The sequence below is a fragment of the Trachypithecus francoisi genome, unplaced genomic scaffold (assembly GCF_009764315.1).
Source record: "Trachypithecus francoisi isolate TF-2019V2 unplaced genomic scaffold, Tfra_2.0 Lachesis_group5, whole genome shotgun sequence".
Lineage (NCBI taxonomy): Eukaryota > Metazoa > Chordata > Mammalia > Primates > Cercopithecidae > Trachypithecus > Trachypithecus francoisi.
In genome coordinates, this window is record NW_022681470.1 from 111,845,644 (window position 1) to 111,861,471 (window position 15,828).

At 41.7% G+C, this 15,828-nt stretch overlaps 1 protein-coding gene across 2 annotated transcripts in view; it reads right to left on the bottom strand.

Moving 5' to 3' along the window:
- Positions 1 to 508: 508 nt before the first annotated feature.
- Positions 509 to 15,828, bottom strand: part of AHCYL1 (adenosylhomocysteinase like 1) — a 41,718-nt gene continuing 26,398 nt past the window's right edge. The window contains exons 3-17 of one of the 2 annotated variants that reach the window (XM_033198672.1): positions 13,400 to 13,543; positions 12,278 to 12,378; positions 11,735 to 11,837; positions 9,428 to 9,522; positions 8,755 to 8,861; positions 7,792 to 7,908; positions 7,511 to 7,574; positions 6,660 to 6,748; positions 6,226 to 6,296; positions 5,775 to 5,869; positions 5,592 to 5,690; positions 5,122 to 5,190; positions 4,615 to 4,693; positions 3,373 to 3,493; positions 509 to 2,560 (exon numbers count right to left, since the gene is read on the bottom strand). In XM_033198672.1, the coding sequence (XP_033054563.1) occupies positions 2,554 to 2,560; positions 3,373 to 3,493; positions 4,615 to 4,693; positions 5,122 to 5,190; positions 5,592 to 5,690; positions 5,775 to 5,869; positions 6,226 to 6,296; positions 6,660 to 6,748; positions 7,511 to 7,574; positions 7,792 to 7,908; positions 8,755 to 8,861; positions 9,428 to 9,522; positions 11,735 to 11,837; positions 12,278 to 12,378; positions 13,400 to 13,543 (1,361 nt within the window). In that variant the 3' untranslated portion in view covers positions 509 to 2,553. The remainder of the gene's footprint in view (positions 2,561 to 3,372; positions 3,494 to 4,614; positions 4,694 to 5,121; positions 5,191 to 5,591; positions 5,691 to 5,774; positions 5,870 to 6,225; positions 6,297 to 6,659; positions 6,749 to 7,510; positions 7,575 to 7,791; positions 7,909 to 8,754; positions 8,862 to 9,427; positions 9,523 to 11,734; positions 11,838 to 12,277; positions 12,379 to 13,399; positions 13,544 to 15,828) is intronic. The other variant, XM_033198673.1, reaches the window with a different exon arrangement.

Here is a 15,828-nt window from a genome sequence, read left to right on the forward strand (position 1 = left end):
CTGAGACTGTGGTCCCAGCTACTTGGGAGGTTGAGGTGGGAGGATCACTTGAGCCCGGGAGGCAGAAGTTGCAGTGAGCTGAGATCAAGCCACTGTACTCCAAGCTGGGTGACAGAGTGAGACCTTGTCTCAAAAAAAAAAAAGACACTGAGACCACTTCAGAAATGGATACAGATGTGGGAGGAGGCTGAAGCTTACGTAACTTTGGGGGCATTCTTTAGAAATTAGGTCTTAGAAGGAACTATGCAAATGAGGAGCCCTGAGGCTTAAGCAGCAAGTCTGCTTCCTGAAGGAAGTTAGGAGTGAAAGTACCCAGGCCCGGTGCTTGGCACAGAGCGGGCATAGAAAACTTCAGATATTACTGAAGAATCCTGTACCCAGCCTCTACATATTAGGCCCTCAACACATCTCTATTAAATGCTGCTGACCTATAACTTGTCACACCCTAGAAAACAGGTTCTGATGAAGTTTTGCTGTTCAACAAAGAATGACACATACAGACTGCCAATAAGGTCTTATCATTTTAATCGATTTTAATGATTATTGCTCATCTGCAAGGATTAATATTGCATTCATTAAAAATCATTCAATACAAAATGAACTTGTTCCTCCCAAGTTGCTCTCCACATGCTCCCTCTGATGCCAGACTTTTTTTTTACAGTGTCCTTTGTTACATGGCTTGACAGACAGAGCCCTTACCTATTATTCCTATGGACACGGTAATAGATATGGGATCGGGGGCAGGCCAGAGGGCAGGTGAATGTGGGTCCCTTCCCTCCAGCAGGGCTGATGTGATGGACACACTGTTGGCCAGGTTACCTCCCCTAACAGATGTGGTGTTCTGATTGGCTGGTTAAGTGCCTGAGGAAAATGGGCCTTAACTGTTAACATCTACAGAGAAGAAAGCATGGTCACACTGGCAAGGAGTGAGAAGGGACTGGGTGGGAGAAAATGCGAGAGAAAAGGGAAAAAAGTTTTGGCAAGACAATCGTCCCCTGCTAAGAAGCTGCAGGGTGAAAGCTTTCCTTTCTTCTATTTTTGTTTTTAATGTCTGTCTCTCTGATCAGTGGAAAAGTGAAAATTTCTAGTATCTAGCACTAATGTATGACCCAACTTTGAAGGATCACAAGCTAGAACAAGTTGAGGATTTAAAATCCTGGATAATTATATACTTAAAGCTCATGAGCATAAAGCTCATTTGACCATGCAGAAATGCTGGGAATGCTTGGGTGCATGGCATGGGAATATATCTCCCTGATCTTTGAGAAAGCCTCTCTGGAGATTCTTTCAGAGCATGAGCCAGGATGTACTGACTACTTTCTTCACATATCAACTGCCCTTTGAGATCTCAGTTCATAAACTTTTTGTGGTATGTAGCAATCAAAAGTCATATTACTTCTGTAAAACTAACATTATATAGGGTGTATAGTCCCAGACAAATTATATGAAGCTAGATATTTCTTGCCCTGGCCCAATTTATCATTCCTCCTCCTGCCCACACCTACCTCCCTTTAAATATTTTAGGTTGCAGAAGCACAGCTGACCAGAAATTTGCTCTTAAAGATAAATCCTAAAGATAGAACTCAGTGCTTTTTATACTGAGCAATGGCTCAAGAAATTTGCCTTCAGCACAAGCTGTATGGGACAGAGCTGATAGAATTTGCTGTTATGGCTCCAGTTCACTGATGCTATAAACTATAGGCTAGAAACAGAGGGACTTAAAAGGGCTTGAGACTAGCACTTCTCTAGACTCAGCACCCTTAGCTCCAAAGGTTCGAAAGAGAAATTGGTAACAACTAACCACTCAAGTAGTTCCTCAGCATTAACACTAAAAATTCTCCTGAATTTTTTTTTTTTTTTTTTGGACAACAGAAATAAATCCTAGAGGACAAAATTAAACTCAATAGAGTCTAGTTAAAAACTAGAAAAATGAGAAAGTCTGGTGGGAGTAGAGGAAGGGCTGTACTATAAATCCAAGTGGGCCTCCTGGTCTTAACAAGCAATGCTCATTATATACATCTCTGAACCAGACATACCACCTTTACACAGGAAACAGGGCTTGGAATTTCTAAGGGAAATTAACATGCACCACCTACACCTAACCTACCTGCCGGGTAGGTACCATCCCTGCTTCTCTGAAGAAGTGAAAGAGCACTGATTTCAGCAGCTAAGAAATGGGCTCTTTTAAGGCGATTTAGACATTGCAGATTGTTCCACAGAGAAGGTACCTTAGCATTTCCTGTTAATAAGGTACCTAATTAAGACTAAAGTTCCCAGAAATGGTAAAGAAAGAATCACCTTTCTGGGATGGGAGAGTAAAATCCTTCTTTAGTGACTAGGGTGAGGAACCCTGAACTTCTATTTCATCTAAAGAGCCATGAAGCAAGTTCCTGTGTGGTCTGCAGAACTTGGATAATGAGATGAAAAAACAAGAATGAAATTATAGGAAAAAAATCAAGAGGAAAGGAATAAGAAGAAAATAAAAGTTATCTTAAAAAATATTTCTTTTAGAGTGTGTGGTTCATGTGGACTGGTCCTTGGTAATATGGTCCATTAGTATCTGTAAAGAGAGAGAGTGATTGGTTAACACTTATATGTCTTCCATATGAGAGTTCCAAGAGAACAATCGGAAACAGAGCACCTTCTCCAGGGCCCCTCCCCAGCCTGGGTGGGATCCCTGCACTCATTCCCCAGGGCACCATTCTCCCTTGTTCTTCCACAGGGTCTCTAACAATGCCATTTCTGGTGTTACCACTTGTTCCCAGGAATAAGTCAGTGTTTTTCAACCCTGACTAAACATTACAATAATCTGGGGAGGTTTTATAAAATAATGTTTTGTAAATTTGGTCCCATCGCAGACCAAATGTATCAGAATCTCTTGGGGTGAGGCCCAGGCTCCAAAATTTCAAAAAAAACCCGAACTCCCTTACATCTATGACAATTTCTCTATCTACCTTGTTAACTGGAACAGGTTTTTTTTTTTTAAGACAGAGTCTCACTCCATCACCCAGGCTGGAGTGCAGTGGTGTGATCCTGGCTCACTGCAACCTCTGCCTCCCGGGTTCAAGTGATTCTCGTGCCTCAGCTACCTGAGTAACTGGGATTACAGGTGCCTGCCACCATGCCCAGCTAAGAGATAGGGCTTCGCCATGTTGGCCAGGGTGGTCTTGAACTCCTGACCTCATGATCCACCTGCCTAGACCTCTCAAAGTGCTGGGATTACAGGTGTGAGCCACCGTGCCTGGCCTGGAACAGATTTCTTGTACTCTTCAAAATCAGGTACAACATTTGATCTCTATGTCAGAAACAGGCTAGCCTGCTTGGTTTAATACTGGGAAAAAGAGCTTTTCACTTGCTTCTCCCCAGGTTTACCTGTAATAATTAGGTTTGAATGGCCCATTTTTGTTGAGTCCCAGATATTTTGCTTGGTCATCTGTCAGCTCTGTAAGGTGGGCATCAAATGATGGCAGGTGCAAGCTGGCAACGTATTCATCTAGGAAGAGCAAAGTGGCAGGAGAGCACACTCCTTTTCAAAATGTCTCTCAGGTTATAACTTCCCATTTTCATTTGAAGCTTTTTTAAGAAAGCAGACAAGGGATGGAATAACTCTAAAAGAATCCACAACTTGAAATATTTGCTTAATAAGAAAAACCTCAAGGCTGCCTTTCTGGGCAGGGTGCTTCTCTCAGCACATCTCAAGTGAGTTCAGAAAAGCCACTTACCAGGGTAACAAAAGGGAGTGGGCTTTTACCTCTCTATCCTTCTCTGGCAAAGCAGGGGCCTTCCCTCCAGTGGCCAACATGTCACATGCTACTCCTACCTTCCTGCAGCAACCTCCTTAACTAGACTAAATTATAGTCAAATTAGCAATCAAAGTGGACACCAGTAAGCTAGAAAGAGCCTGTGTCAATAACACTCATTTAGGATAAGATCCATGGATCTTAGGATAAAATCTTAGGATCATGAATTTCCAAGGTAGTTGGCACAAAATTATTACTTTTCCATAGATAAGCTTCCCTTTTATAATTATACACTTAAAAAAAAAAAGGTCTGAAGTAAGCTATTGGAGGAGAGGAGAGCAAGAAGTATTTTAGCGTTAAGAAGTAAGGGATTTGGGCTAGCCAAAGAGATATGGGAGATGGGTACCACCGTGCAGAAAGGTAAAGGACTACAGATGATGTACTATGTCACTTTAACACAGCATGGGTTGCTTACAAGAGATTGGATAGTTTGCATATCTTCACAGATAATGGACAATAAAACCTGTGTTTCTTTCATTTTGGTCCAAGGCTGTATGTACTTAGCTGCACTGGGAAGTTTACTGAACTTAATAAGGCTACTTAGAGTAAGAACATCTACCCTAAACCATTGTGTTAAGCACTGTTACTCATTAGCTGGGATTCTCAAACAATTCTACAATGTATGTAGTATTATTCTCATTTTACCAATCAAGAAACTGAGGATCATGGAGATTAGAACTTGTCCTGAGGTCAAACAACCAGTAAGCACAAGAACAGGAATTGGAACTCTGACTCTAAATCCAGTGCCTTTCATGGCAGTCATTTTACCAAACTATGCAGCTGTCTGCATAGGATTCCCCTGTTTTTCACTCACCCATTTTCTTAGGAAGCAAGTATACATCCTGCTTGTATCGTCCCTCAGGTGCATTATAGAGTTCTATCAGTGCCAAAGCCTAAGGTGGGAAAAGAAGGCCAGAAAACATAAATATATTTGTTAGACAGGTACATAAAAATAAAACCACGTTTAATAGCATTTGGGTAAGTACTACAGTGATCTACCATAGTGACAGCACCTAGGACTTTGCCTACGCTAAAGGGCAGCACACATCCTAAGAGGATTTGTTGTTTTTGTTTAGTTCCTGACAAAAGAACAAATCAAATAAAACTAAGCTGGAACATTATATTCTCAACTAAACAGCCAATTCAACAAATACTGACTAGTGACCCTTTTCTATACTTGAGAATACCTGAGTCTCAACAATTTATTACATAAAAAAAGAACAGGATGATGAGAACATAGTACAGTACACCCTCACTGGAACTGATCTAGGCCCAGTGCCACAAATTGCGGTGCAGTGTAAGCAGGCATTTTGCTACATACCTGTGTTGTGGCTGTGATGGACAGAACAAAGGTGGGAACTGTGGAGCAGCTCAAATTGAGTAGACGACCCTGGAAAGGTAAGAGAGAGCCCTGGGATGAGCTCTGTCTCAGATTCCAATGGCATACAAGTCAAGCCAAAGCGGGAGAAGACTTTACACCCCGCTAGACTCAGCTGGAAGAGGAAGAATTACAGTTCCAGATCAGGACTCTAGGCTTTTTCCTATTTTCTGCAAATCCATCTGAGTCTGAAAGGTTAAAGAATCAGCTGTGGTTAGGAAATAGTGTTACTCAGTAATGAGATTTTTTTAAGTGGTTTTATTTTGGGGACCAGATAATTTGTGAAATATATCTCTCTCCAAAGATAAAATTCAGGGAACACAGGCCCAATATTTGTTCCCCCCCCGCCACCCCCACCATGGATCTAACTACTCTGCTTGTGCTGCTCTGCCAGAGTCCTTTTCTGTGTGTACCTCTGCCAGGAGGACAACTCGTTTGCCATCTGGCCAGATGACATGGTCCACCTGAGAACGTACTCGCTCCCACGTCAGCTCTGGAGTGCGGAGGCTGGTCTGAAAGAAAGAAAGCACAGTTGACTATGGTTATTAATGAAAGGTAGTAGAGAAATGCCTAGCAACAAATGAGAGAAGCCTTACCACATCGATTTCCGTGTTGGAATGGCCCATATTGCATACGATACAACTGTTTTTCATGCGATCCAAGTGCTCCCGTGTCACTACATTCTTATTTCCTAAAAGTAAAGATGGGTGGCTAAGGAAAGAGATGCTGGGCAACAAAGGTACCAGCTGGCTTTCAGGTAGAACATAGGAGACAGGAGGCTTGCTGGCATTAAAGGACATGTACACATTCTGAGAGAAGATATACATAACCACTCCTTAGGCTACCTGGTCTTCAGATCAAGCAGTATAAAAAGTCACCAGGGAAAAAAGTTTTTTACTCTGGAAAACACGTTAAGGTTCTGATAGCTTATTCTAGTTCTGAGATCTTTATACTGAACAGAGGTCTCACCTCCTTTGTATGAAAGTCACTCAGACTACTTTTAAGATTTAGCCTCTGAATAAACACTCCTCTATGCAAGTTATTTACCTGTGCAAGTTATTACGACATCGACTTGCCGGATGACTTCATTTAGCTTTACCACCCTGAACCCATCCATGCTAGAAGAAAAGAAAGGAACATTATGAGTAAAGCAAGAAGGCAGTGGGAGGGAAGATGGTCATGAAATGAGACAAGATCTCCTTCTAAAGTTGGATCCAGTGCCACCTCACAGGAATGGTGAGTGATAAGCTGTGCTAAACTATATACACTGGCCTCTTCAGAGTCCCTAAGACTCCATCCAGGAAGGAAAACTGCCAAGAGGCTCTAAGAGAGCCCTAGGGTTAGAGTGAGAAGAACAGAGCAGTCCTAGCCTTCTCTTCCCCAGGTGATTTCTGCAAAAATCATTAATATACTCAATTATGAACTCTCAGTAACATAAAGTACCTACGGTTAATCTAATAGTATTATCACTCTGTTCTTACCAAGCCTGCAGAGCACAGATGGGGTCGATTTCGGTAATGTAGACAATTGCTCCAAGAGCTTTGAGAGCAGCACAGCAGCCCTTGCCTACCTGCAGAACAAAAGAAAGGTCAAGTCATTAGGATCATTACATCATGGATATTTCAGGTAGGTAGGTTATTTGTGAGACAGGAATTAACCTTCATGAAATAGCCCGTCATCTGATGAGCAACTGCACAGACGCTCCAATCCCAAGCAGAACAGAAACAGATCCAGATTACGTTGTGAACCTCAGTTAGAGAGGTAATTTAGCAGACATGTCATAGGAAGGACTGGGCTTTGCACAGCAGTTTTCATTAGAGAAACAAGATTAAGCAAAAGCAACTTACTCTAAGCAACCTCTAATTTCTTATTCTTACTTGACATGAATCTACCCAAGGATAGCCTCGTAGCTCAGGAACTTCTGTGGGTCATTGCTGAAGACAACAAAATCTGTGGCCTATTCCAGTTTGGAGATATTCAACTGTATGCCATTTCAGATTCTACCCTTAATTCTACTGCAAGTCACTTGTGGGGGCTAAAATGCTACACATTCATTTGAATTAAGTCTCATTAAAGGTTACTGTTATAATTGGGGAAAATGATACTGGTATCTATTCCACAAAACAAAATGGTAAAATCTGAAAACTCAACTCATTTTGTATGTTTCTGTTCATCAATCTGAGTAAAAGACTTTTGCTATTGTTTGAGATACATTATCTAAAAAAATTTAAACCTTGTATCAGTGACTCTAGATTGACAGCATAAGCCTCCTTCACCAACTATTTCTAATAAGTACACAAAAAGAAAGAGACACCGAGACCCAGCTATTTACCTCACCATAGCCACACACCACCACTTGTTTCCCACCAAACATCACATCTGTGGTCCTCTTCAGGCTGTGGAAACAGACAAGGACTCAACTCAAATGTTAACAGCTCAAACTCAGTTCCTCTTCACAGTTAAAAGTGTGGGCCAAAGTGCTTGAGAATACCAATTGGAAGCTGGCAGAGCTCAGTATGAAATGGTGCCTCTAATAAACTTTTAAAGCCAAAGGAAGACCAGGGGACAAGACCAGAGTCCCTAGAAATTTGAATATATATACATTCAACCTACCCATCCAAAATGGATTCTCGGCAGCAGTACAAGTTATCAAACTTCTGTTTCGTAACAGAATCATTGACGTTCATGGCCGGAACACAGAGCTTCCCAGCTTTGGAGAGCTGATATAGCCTAAAGGGAGAAGAGGTCACAAAAACAAACAAAAACCAAGTTAGCTGGCACAACATAATATGTGGCAAAATCTGCCTAATTCTCTTCAAGTTCCATGCTGCCCTTCCCAGTCTCATTTATTGCCCAAGGATATTAGAAAACATGATTATTTCCTTGTCATCCCTCCGCACTTCTTTTCATTTTCTTCTCCCTTTACCCCTTATTTGGAAGAAAAAAAAAGCCTTTCAATTGAAGAAATGTACTTCTCTTCCCTTTATAGGGAGTGTTATTTCCTTTGATCAGCATTTTTCAATAGAAACCAATGCCTACTTCTGATAAACAAAGACTATCAATGATTCTGATATGGTTCCGTGTGTGTGTGTGTGTGTGTGTGTTGTGTGTGTGTGTGTGTGTGAGAGTGTAAGCATGCGCAATGTGCCCCCAAGAAACACTCTTTCAGATATCTTTTCAGTATTCCGACAAGCCAAGAATATTTTGCCCAGTTTTACTTTTTGTAGTGTGTATAACATGTAGTTTTACAATAGGATTGTTTTTCATATTTCAAATATAAAATAATACAATGTTGAATACAGTTTTTCAAGATACACTTATTCCCTACCCGCCCCTCAACACTAGTTGAGAATCATTCAGTGGAGTAAATGGGAGAGAAAAATGTATGAACTAGAACCTGAAATAACTTCCTTCTAGGATCAACTTGATTTTTCAAAAGTAAAAACTCAAAAGTTTTATCTAATGAAGATATTCCCATTTAGTTCTAAGTCTGAAACACAGTCCTAAAGCCTAACAGAGAGCAGAAGAGTTTGCTGAGGCAAGGACACAAGGGGCAGCTACTCCAGAATCTGTTACCTGTGAACACCAGTCACGCTCTCTTCCACAATGCCTCGGATCTTCTTAAACACGTTTGGATACTTCTTATAAACCCAGTGGGTTAAGTCTCCCCCATCATCCAGGATCTATAGAACAGCCAGAAGACTTCTATGGGCATTCAGGCTGCTAGGGCTGGGGGGAACTTTGAACCCACTTTCTGTACTAATAAGAGAGCCCTGTATGTTTTGGAAGAGCACTCCTCAGAGCTCCTTAGAGCAGGCTTAGATAGTGGAAATACAGTCAAATTGGTTGGTGTAAAATGGTTAAAAGGATTCCTAGGTTTGTTTTAGGCTACAGTGATGAGTATTAAGCTAATCACAGACTCATTTTTAGTCTAGAGTCTTGAAATATATAGCCCCTTTGAATACAAAAAGAGGACTGGGGCAGAAGGAAAGAAAGCAGAATCCTACTCCAAAGAAGCACCACTATTTCGTTCTGGTGTGTCTGAGCCATGTGTTCAGCTAGTCTTACCCTTCCCCCACCTTTCCATTCAGTACTCAGACCCATTCTGAATAGGTATCAAGCTAAACACTTTAGCAACAAAGTCAGTGCATAAGACCAAACATCCAAAACATATTTAGGGAACCATGCTTTGAGGGAAAAAAAGGAAATAAATCTATTGTCAAAGTGTAGGATGTATAAGCATTATTACCATGTTGGCCTGCCACCCATCCATGTTCACACAGCGGTCAATACACCACCAGAAGTCATCTTCTGACTCGCCCTTCCAAGCGAACACTGCAACTCCTGTAGAGACAGAAATGAATCAGCTGCCCGCCTCCTTTGAGGAATGTCCTGTACCAAATCACTTTCTGAGATCCATGTGAAGAGAAAAAGGCAAAAGAAACAATTTCAGAAAGGAAAATATTAGAGCCAAAAGTCAAAGAATCACTTTTGCTTCAGAAATTAATTATGTTAAGAAATTAAGGAATTTTTGTTTTAAAAGTATTTTGGAACCTTGAAGTGTTCCTTTCTTTGGGCTAATTTTATACTGAGAAAGAGATAAAATGAAGTGGGAATTAATACAAAATTGTTAACTGGAGCATTACTGATATTAGTAAACATCTTGAAACAATCTAAATGTTCACCATTAGGAAAATAGTGAAGTAAAATCACACAGCCATATGAATGAGTATTACAAATGATGCTGTCAAACTTTTCAGTGACATGGAAAACTACGTCTGAAAATACTATATTTAGGTTATAAAACTGTATACATATTAGAATTTATTTCATCCATGTAAAGTAGAAAAAAGGAAAAAGAAAAAAATTCATCAAATACTCTATGTAGTGGGATTGTAGGTTTTTTGGGAACTTCCTAAATTTTTTGCAGTAAACACTTATCAGAAAAGAATAAACAAAAACCCCTAAAGTATTATAAAGTTACTTTCTGAGGTTCTTAGAAAGATGAGAGGTCCGGCTGGGTGCAGTGTCTCATGCCTGTAATCCCGGCACTTTGGGAGGCCAAGACAGGCAGATCACTTGAGGTCAGGAGTTCGAGACCAGCCTGGCCAACATGGTGAAACCCCATCTCTACTACAAATACAAAAATTAGCTGGGTGTGGTGGCGTGCATCTGCAATCCCAGCTACTCAGGAGGCTGAGGCACGAAAATCACTTGAATACAGGAGGCAGGGGTTGCAGTTAGCCGAGACTGCACCATTGCACTCTAGCCTGGGCAACAGAGTAAGACTCCATCTTGAGAAAGAGAGAAAGAGAAAGAGAAAGACAAAGAGAAAGAGAAAGAGAAAGAGAAAGAGGAAGAGGAAGAGGAAGAGAAACAGAAAGAGGGAAGGGAGGGAAGGGGAGGGGAGGGGAGGGGAGGGAGAAAGATGAGAGGTCCTCAAAGAAACTTCACGGTGATTTTCTTCTGAACATTTGAATAATAAAAATTATTATTATTATTGTTATTAATTTTTGAGATGGAGTTTCACTCTGTCGCCCAGGCTGCAGTGCAGTGGCATGATCTCGGATCACCGCAGTCTCTACCTCCCGGGTTCAAGTGATTCTCCTACCTCAGCCTCCCCAGTAGCTGAGATTACAGGCGCACACCACCACTCCCGGCTAACTTTTGTATTTTTAGTATAGGTGGGGTTTTACCATGTTGGCCAGGCTGGTCTTGAACTCCTGGCCTCAAGTGATCTGCCCGCCTCGGCCTCCCAAAGTGCTGGGATTACAGGCATGGGCCACCAGGCCTGGCCTGAATAATAAAAAATTATTTTGTTTAATTAAACTCATGAATAGCTCATATATTTTCAATGCCATACTGAATACCAAATTATTTAATGCACTATCAATATAAAAGGTACTTCCTACTTGTGCTCTCTCACAAAACTGATGGCACATATATAGTTTAACATTCTTCCTTGTTCAACCAACACCAGAACTGTGCACGTCCCCATGCCATTAGATTATTTTCTTTTTTTTTTTTTTTTGAGACGGAGTCTCGCTCTGCCGCCCAGGCTGGAGTGCTGTGGCCGGATCTCAGCTCACTGCAAGCTCCGCCTCCTGGGTTTAAGCCATTCTCCTGCCTCAGCCTCCCGAGTTGCTGGGACTACAGGCGCCCGTCACTGCGCCCGGCTTGTTTTTTTGTATTTTTTAGTAGAGACGGGGTTTCACCATGTTAACCAGGATGGTCTCGATCTCCTGACCTCGTGATCTGCCCGTCTCGGCCTCCCAAAGTGCTGGGATTACAGGCTTGAGCCACCGCGCCCGGCCTCATTAGATTATTTTCAAAGGTCATTTTTAATGACTACATAATATTCCATCATGGATATACATCTTAATTTTATTATCCACATTCTTCCTGTTGAGGTTTTTATCATCCCCAATTTTACAGCCTCTAGACATATATGACATTGTAATGACAATTTTGATACATAAAAGTTATATGTTTGGATAACTATTTTCGGGCAAATTTGGTAAAAAAAAAAAAACAAAAAAAAAAAAACTGAACTTACCAGCCTCAGCTAGTGCTGCAGCTACTTCATTCTGAGTTGAGTAGATGTTACAAGCAGACCAGCGGCACTGAGCCCCCAGAGCACAGAGTGTCTCAATCAACACCTGTGTAGAGGTACAGGAAGACAGGGTGAGGAAGAGAAGGGCCACCCAGGAATGGAGAGCAAGCCTCAGCAAGATAACAATACCTATCAACTCTGCACCAACAGGCGCTACACTGGGAAGTTACAAAGGGGTGTACTCCAGCCATGTGGTGCACTGGTGTTTAACTTTACATAAAACGTAGGTTTCTAAAAGTCTTAATAACATTTTATAACAATCATATGTTTGCAAATCTAGACTTTCCTAGGTCAAGTTTGCTGAAAGTGGGTTTAAACATACAAAAAAAAAAAAACCTGGAAAACCCCATTATTGTGTAACAGGGAGATCCTACTAATAGTTAGCATTTGGAGGTTGGTGAGTTAGGAAGGAAAAGTGAAACAAAAAAAAAACTGATTTCTTTCTTCCCCTTATCAGAAGTCCCTCTTTTCTTCCAACAAACTCACCGCTGTCTGGGCTGTGATGTGTGTACAGCCCACTATTTTAGCACCAGCCAAGGGCTTCTCCCCCTGAGCACGTTTCCTGAGTGAAATCAGAGCAGACATGTCTGTGAAAGAACAGAGGATTTGAGCTAGGTCTGCACTAGCAGTATCATCAGTTCCTGCCCCAGGGCTGGTCTGGATCTGTTGAGATACGGTGAGATGAGACAGAAAAACTTTAAGCCTATTTTCATGATGACTGGCAGCTTCAACAGCACAGTAATAGTGGAGAGCGGTCATGCAACCACTTGGAGTTTCTCTCTTCCTCTACTGCTTCAGCTTTATACATAGAGGACTGAACAGAGAATGAAGTAAATCCTTAAAACTGATCAAAATGAAGGGTAAGTCTCATCATCCATTTGGGAAGAGAGGAAAGTAGTTAAGGCATTGGCTAATAGATCCCTATATATAAAGTCATCAGACCAGAAAGACTGTACCCTCAGCTGAAATCACTAACTTCTGTTTTTCTATGCTGTCTATGTTTTCTACGCTGACCGTATCCTGTCAGTCTGTTTGGTTTCTCTACTCTCTCTCAGTAAAGAACATGCCTTCAATGTGTAAACAACGCAAGAGTAAAGAGGACCTTACTGGGAGTGGCTGGGGTAGGGAAACCAAGATTTAACTGTTTGTCAGTCACTTTTACTCTGCTCCAGCAGAGGGTGCTCAGGACCAAACAAGACGCTAGGTCACCACATCCTTAGCTTAAAACCCTTCCTCATCAGCTGTTTCTGGGGAATCTGGGTCTCTGGCATTGGCAGCTATAGTAAGATCCCATATAACCAACTACCAAGTAGTGATCTAGGACTTGCCAATTCTGCCATGTAGATCTTTGAATACGGTGGTGGGGTGGGGTGTGGAGGAAAACAGAAACTACTCTGTGTGTCATCACCACATGCTGAGAACAGAAGGAAGAGAGAACAAGAATCCTGAGACTCAAGTTCCATAGAGAGAGAAGTGTTTATCCGGGAGTCCATAATACTTTCTTCCCAGTATACTTTCAAGTCAGCTTTCAAGTCTTAAGTTGTTTGTGGATTCTGATGGCCAACAAGAGGGTCGTTTCTCTTCCCCTAAATCACTCCCTTTCTTTACCTTGCTCTGCAATCTCAATCTCCCGGCGTCCAAATTCTGCCTGCTTGATGTTCTTCACACAGAAATTGCTGCTGCCCTTGGAGTTGGTTTGCTGCTTCTCTCGGGGAGAAACCTCGTCATCAGAGCTATCTGTGTAGGATGCAGCTAGAGCCAGGAAAGAAAAAAACAAAAAAAACCTCAGTGGCCCCAACTCTACAGAGTGCAGTCCCCAAGGGACTTTCATTTAAGTCAAGGGAACACTGTTAATTGGAGTTACCTTTTATAACCCTCCAACTTCTGCTCCTCTAGGTTCTACTTGGTGGTATGAATGAAAATGTTGTGGATGCTTCCGTGTTGCAGCTCTTTCACCCACCCTAACAATATTATCCCATTAGTGCCTGTGATAAGGGACCACTGATTCTAAACCTGTACCAGCTATAGTAATCCCAGCTAATAGAGGTACCTGGTCCCATCTGGATTGGAACCAGACCTGGCAAAAACAGAAGAACAATGTAGGGCAGATAAGGAACGGTATTTCTGTAGATTACTGGTTCTCAAATTCAAGCATCTGTCAGGATCAGATGGAAGGTTTGTTAAAACATATATTGCGCCGGGCGCGGTGGCTCAAGCCTGTAATCCCAGCACTTTGGGAGGCCGAGACGGGCGGATCACGAGGTCAGGAGATCGAGACCATCCTGGCTAACATGGTGAAACCCCGTCTCTACTAAAAAATACAAAAAATTAGCCGGCGAGATGGCGGGCGCCTGTAGTCCCAGCTACTCGGAGGCTGAGGCGAGAGAATGGCGTAAACCCGGGAGGCGGAGCTTGCAGTGAGCTGAGATCCGGCCACTGCACTCCAGCCTGGGCGACAGAGCGAGACTCCGCCTCAAAAAAAAAAAAAAAAAAAAAAAAAAAAAAAATATATTGCTAGACCCCATGGCCATTTCCCATTTGGCAGGTATGGGGTGGCACCTAAGAATTAGTATTTTCAACAAGTTACCAGGTGTTGCTGATGCTGTAGTCAGAGGACCATGCTTTGAGAACCATGGGTATAGACAAAAGTGATTAGATAGTCTTACAAGGGATTTTACACTAAGTTGTGCTCAAGGAATAGAGAAAGAAAGAAATGGCACAAAAGGCAAGCAGCTCTGGTTCTACTGATAGCCCTGGGAAAGTCTGTCAAAATGACCAACTTAAAAAGCGGTTTCACATAAGAGCCAAAAATACCACTTATCCGACAGATATGCAAGATGATATACAACAATCATTCCTTACCTCTCAAATCACTTTTTTCCTCTCTGAATTGAGTATTTTCCTCATCACAGTTTCTAGTATACCTGGACTCTCTCACTGACTGACTTCTATATACAGGTCCTCCTCCGGTCCAGCTAACACGAATACTACTAAAGCTTATCTTCCCCATGATGACAATTTGACCGTATCACTAAGCTTTTTAAAAGGCTCTAATACATTTCTGTAACATGGCCATCAAGATCTTTGAAGACTTTTTAAAAGCCTTCTTCAGTCGTTTTATCGTTCTTCCTCTCATAACTCAATTTTTCACAATTAATTTTTCTTCTTTCTCGGCTACAATTAGCCTGCTTGTCACACACCACTTTTTATCTGTCACTCCAAGATCACATATAATGGCTTTTCATTTATGTTAATCCTTAATGTTAGTAATACAATGTAAAAGGTATTCTGGCAAAGGACAATGAATAGCTTTTGGTACAAATATCTCTGCTGACATTAATAGCAATCTGTAACCTCTTAAGCTTTTAACAATGAGTCTTCACTTAAACAACAACAAAGTTGTATTGGATGCCCCATTAGATGTCCCTAATGTTTTCTCCTATATTCAGCTGCCAAGATTCTATATTCTTTTCCATGCTAATTTTCCAATACATACTCTGTAGTTGGGAAGGACAGAATACGAAACAGAAAAAGACTTTATTTATAGAGAGTTAAGACAGGAGGAGAGAACTACAAAGAAACAGAGCTGGAGTCACATTATAGTAGTCTGAATCTTTCCTACTCCAGAGGCTAACAGGGAGGATATTTCAACAGAAGCAATAACCTAATAAATAAAAGAAGCCTAGATACTAATTTCATTGTTACAATCTAAGCAGTCTTGGGGATAAGAAAGAAAGAGATAGGTGGCAGGATATATTTCATACAAAGAAATCGTGCTTCAAAATGCACTTCTTTTTTAAGGCCAATTCTGTCAGCCAAAATAGCATTGATTTCTTCCCTTTGAAATGCGGGTGGATCAATGTGGGAATGGGAACTAGCTCAGTCCTACCAACTGGCCACTGGCCACAGACCACACACATAGACAGCCAGGGGAAAGAAAGTCTCGAGTCGACAGAAGCTTCCCCAGCTACTAGCCTGGCTGCAGAACATTCTCAGCGCCCAGCCACTGAGTTTTCAGCACAAAGGTGGGCAGTCAT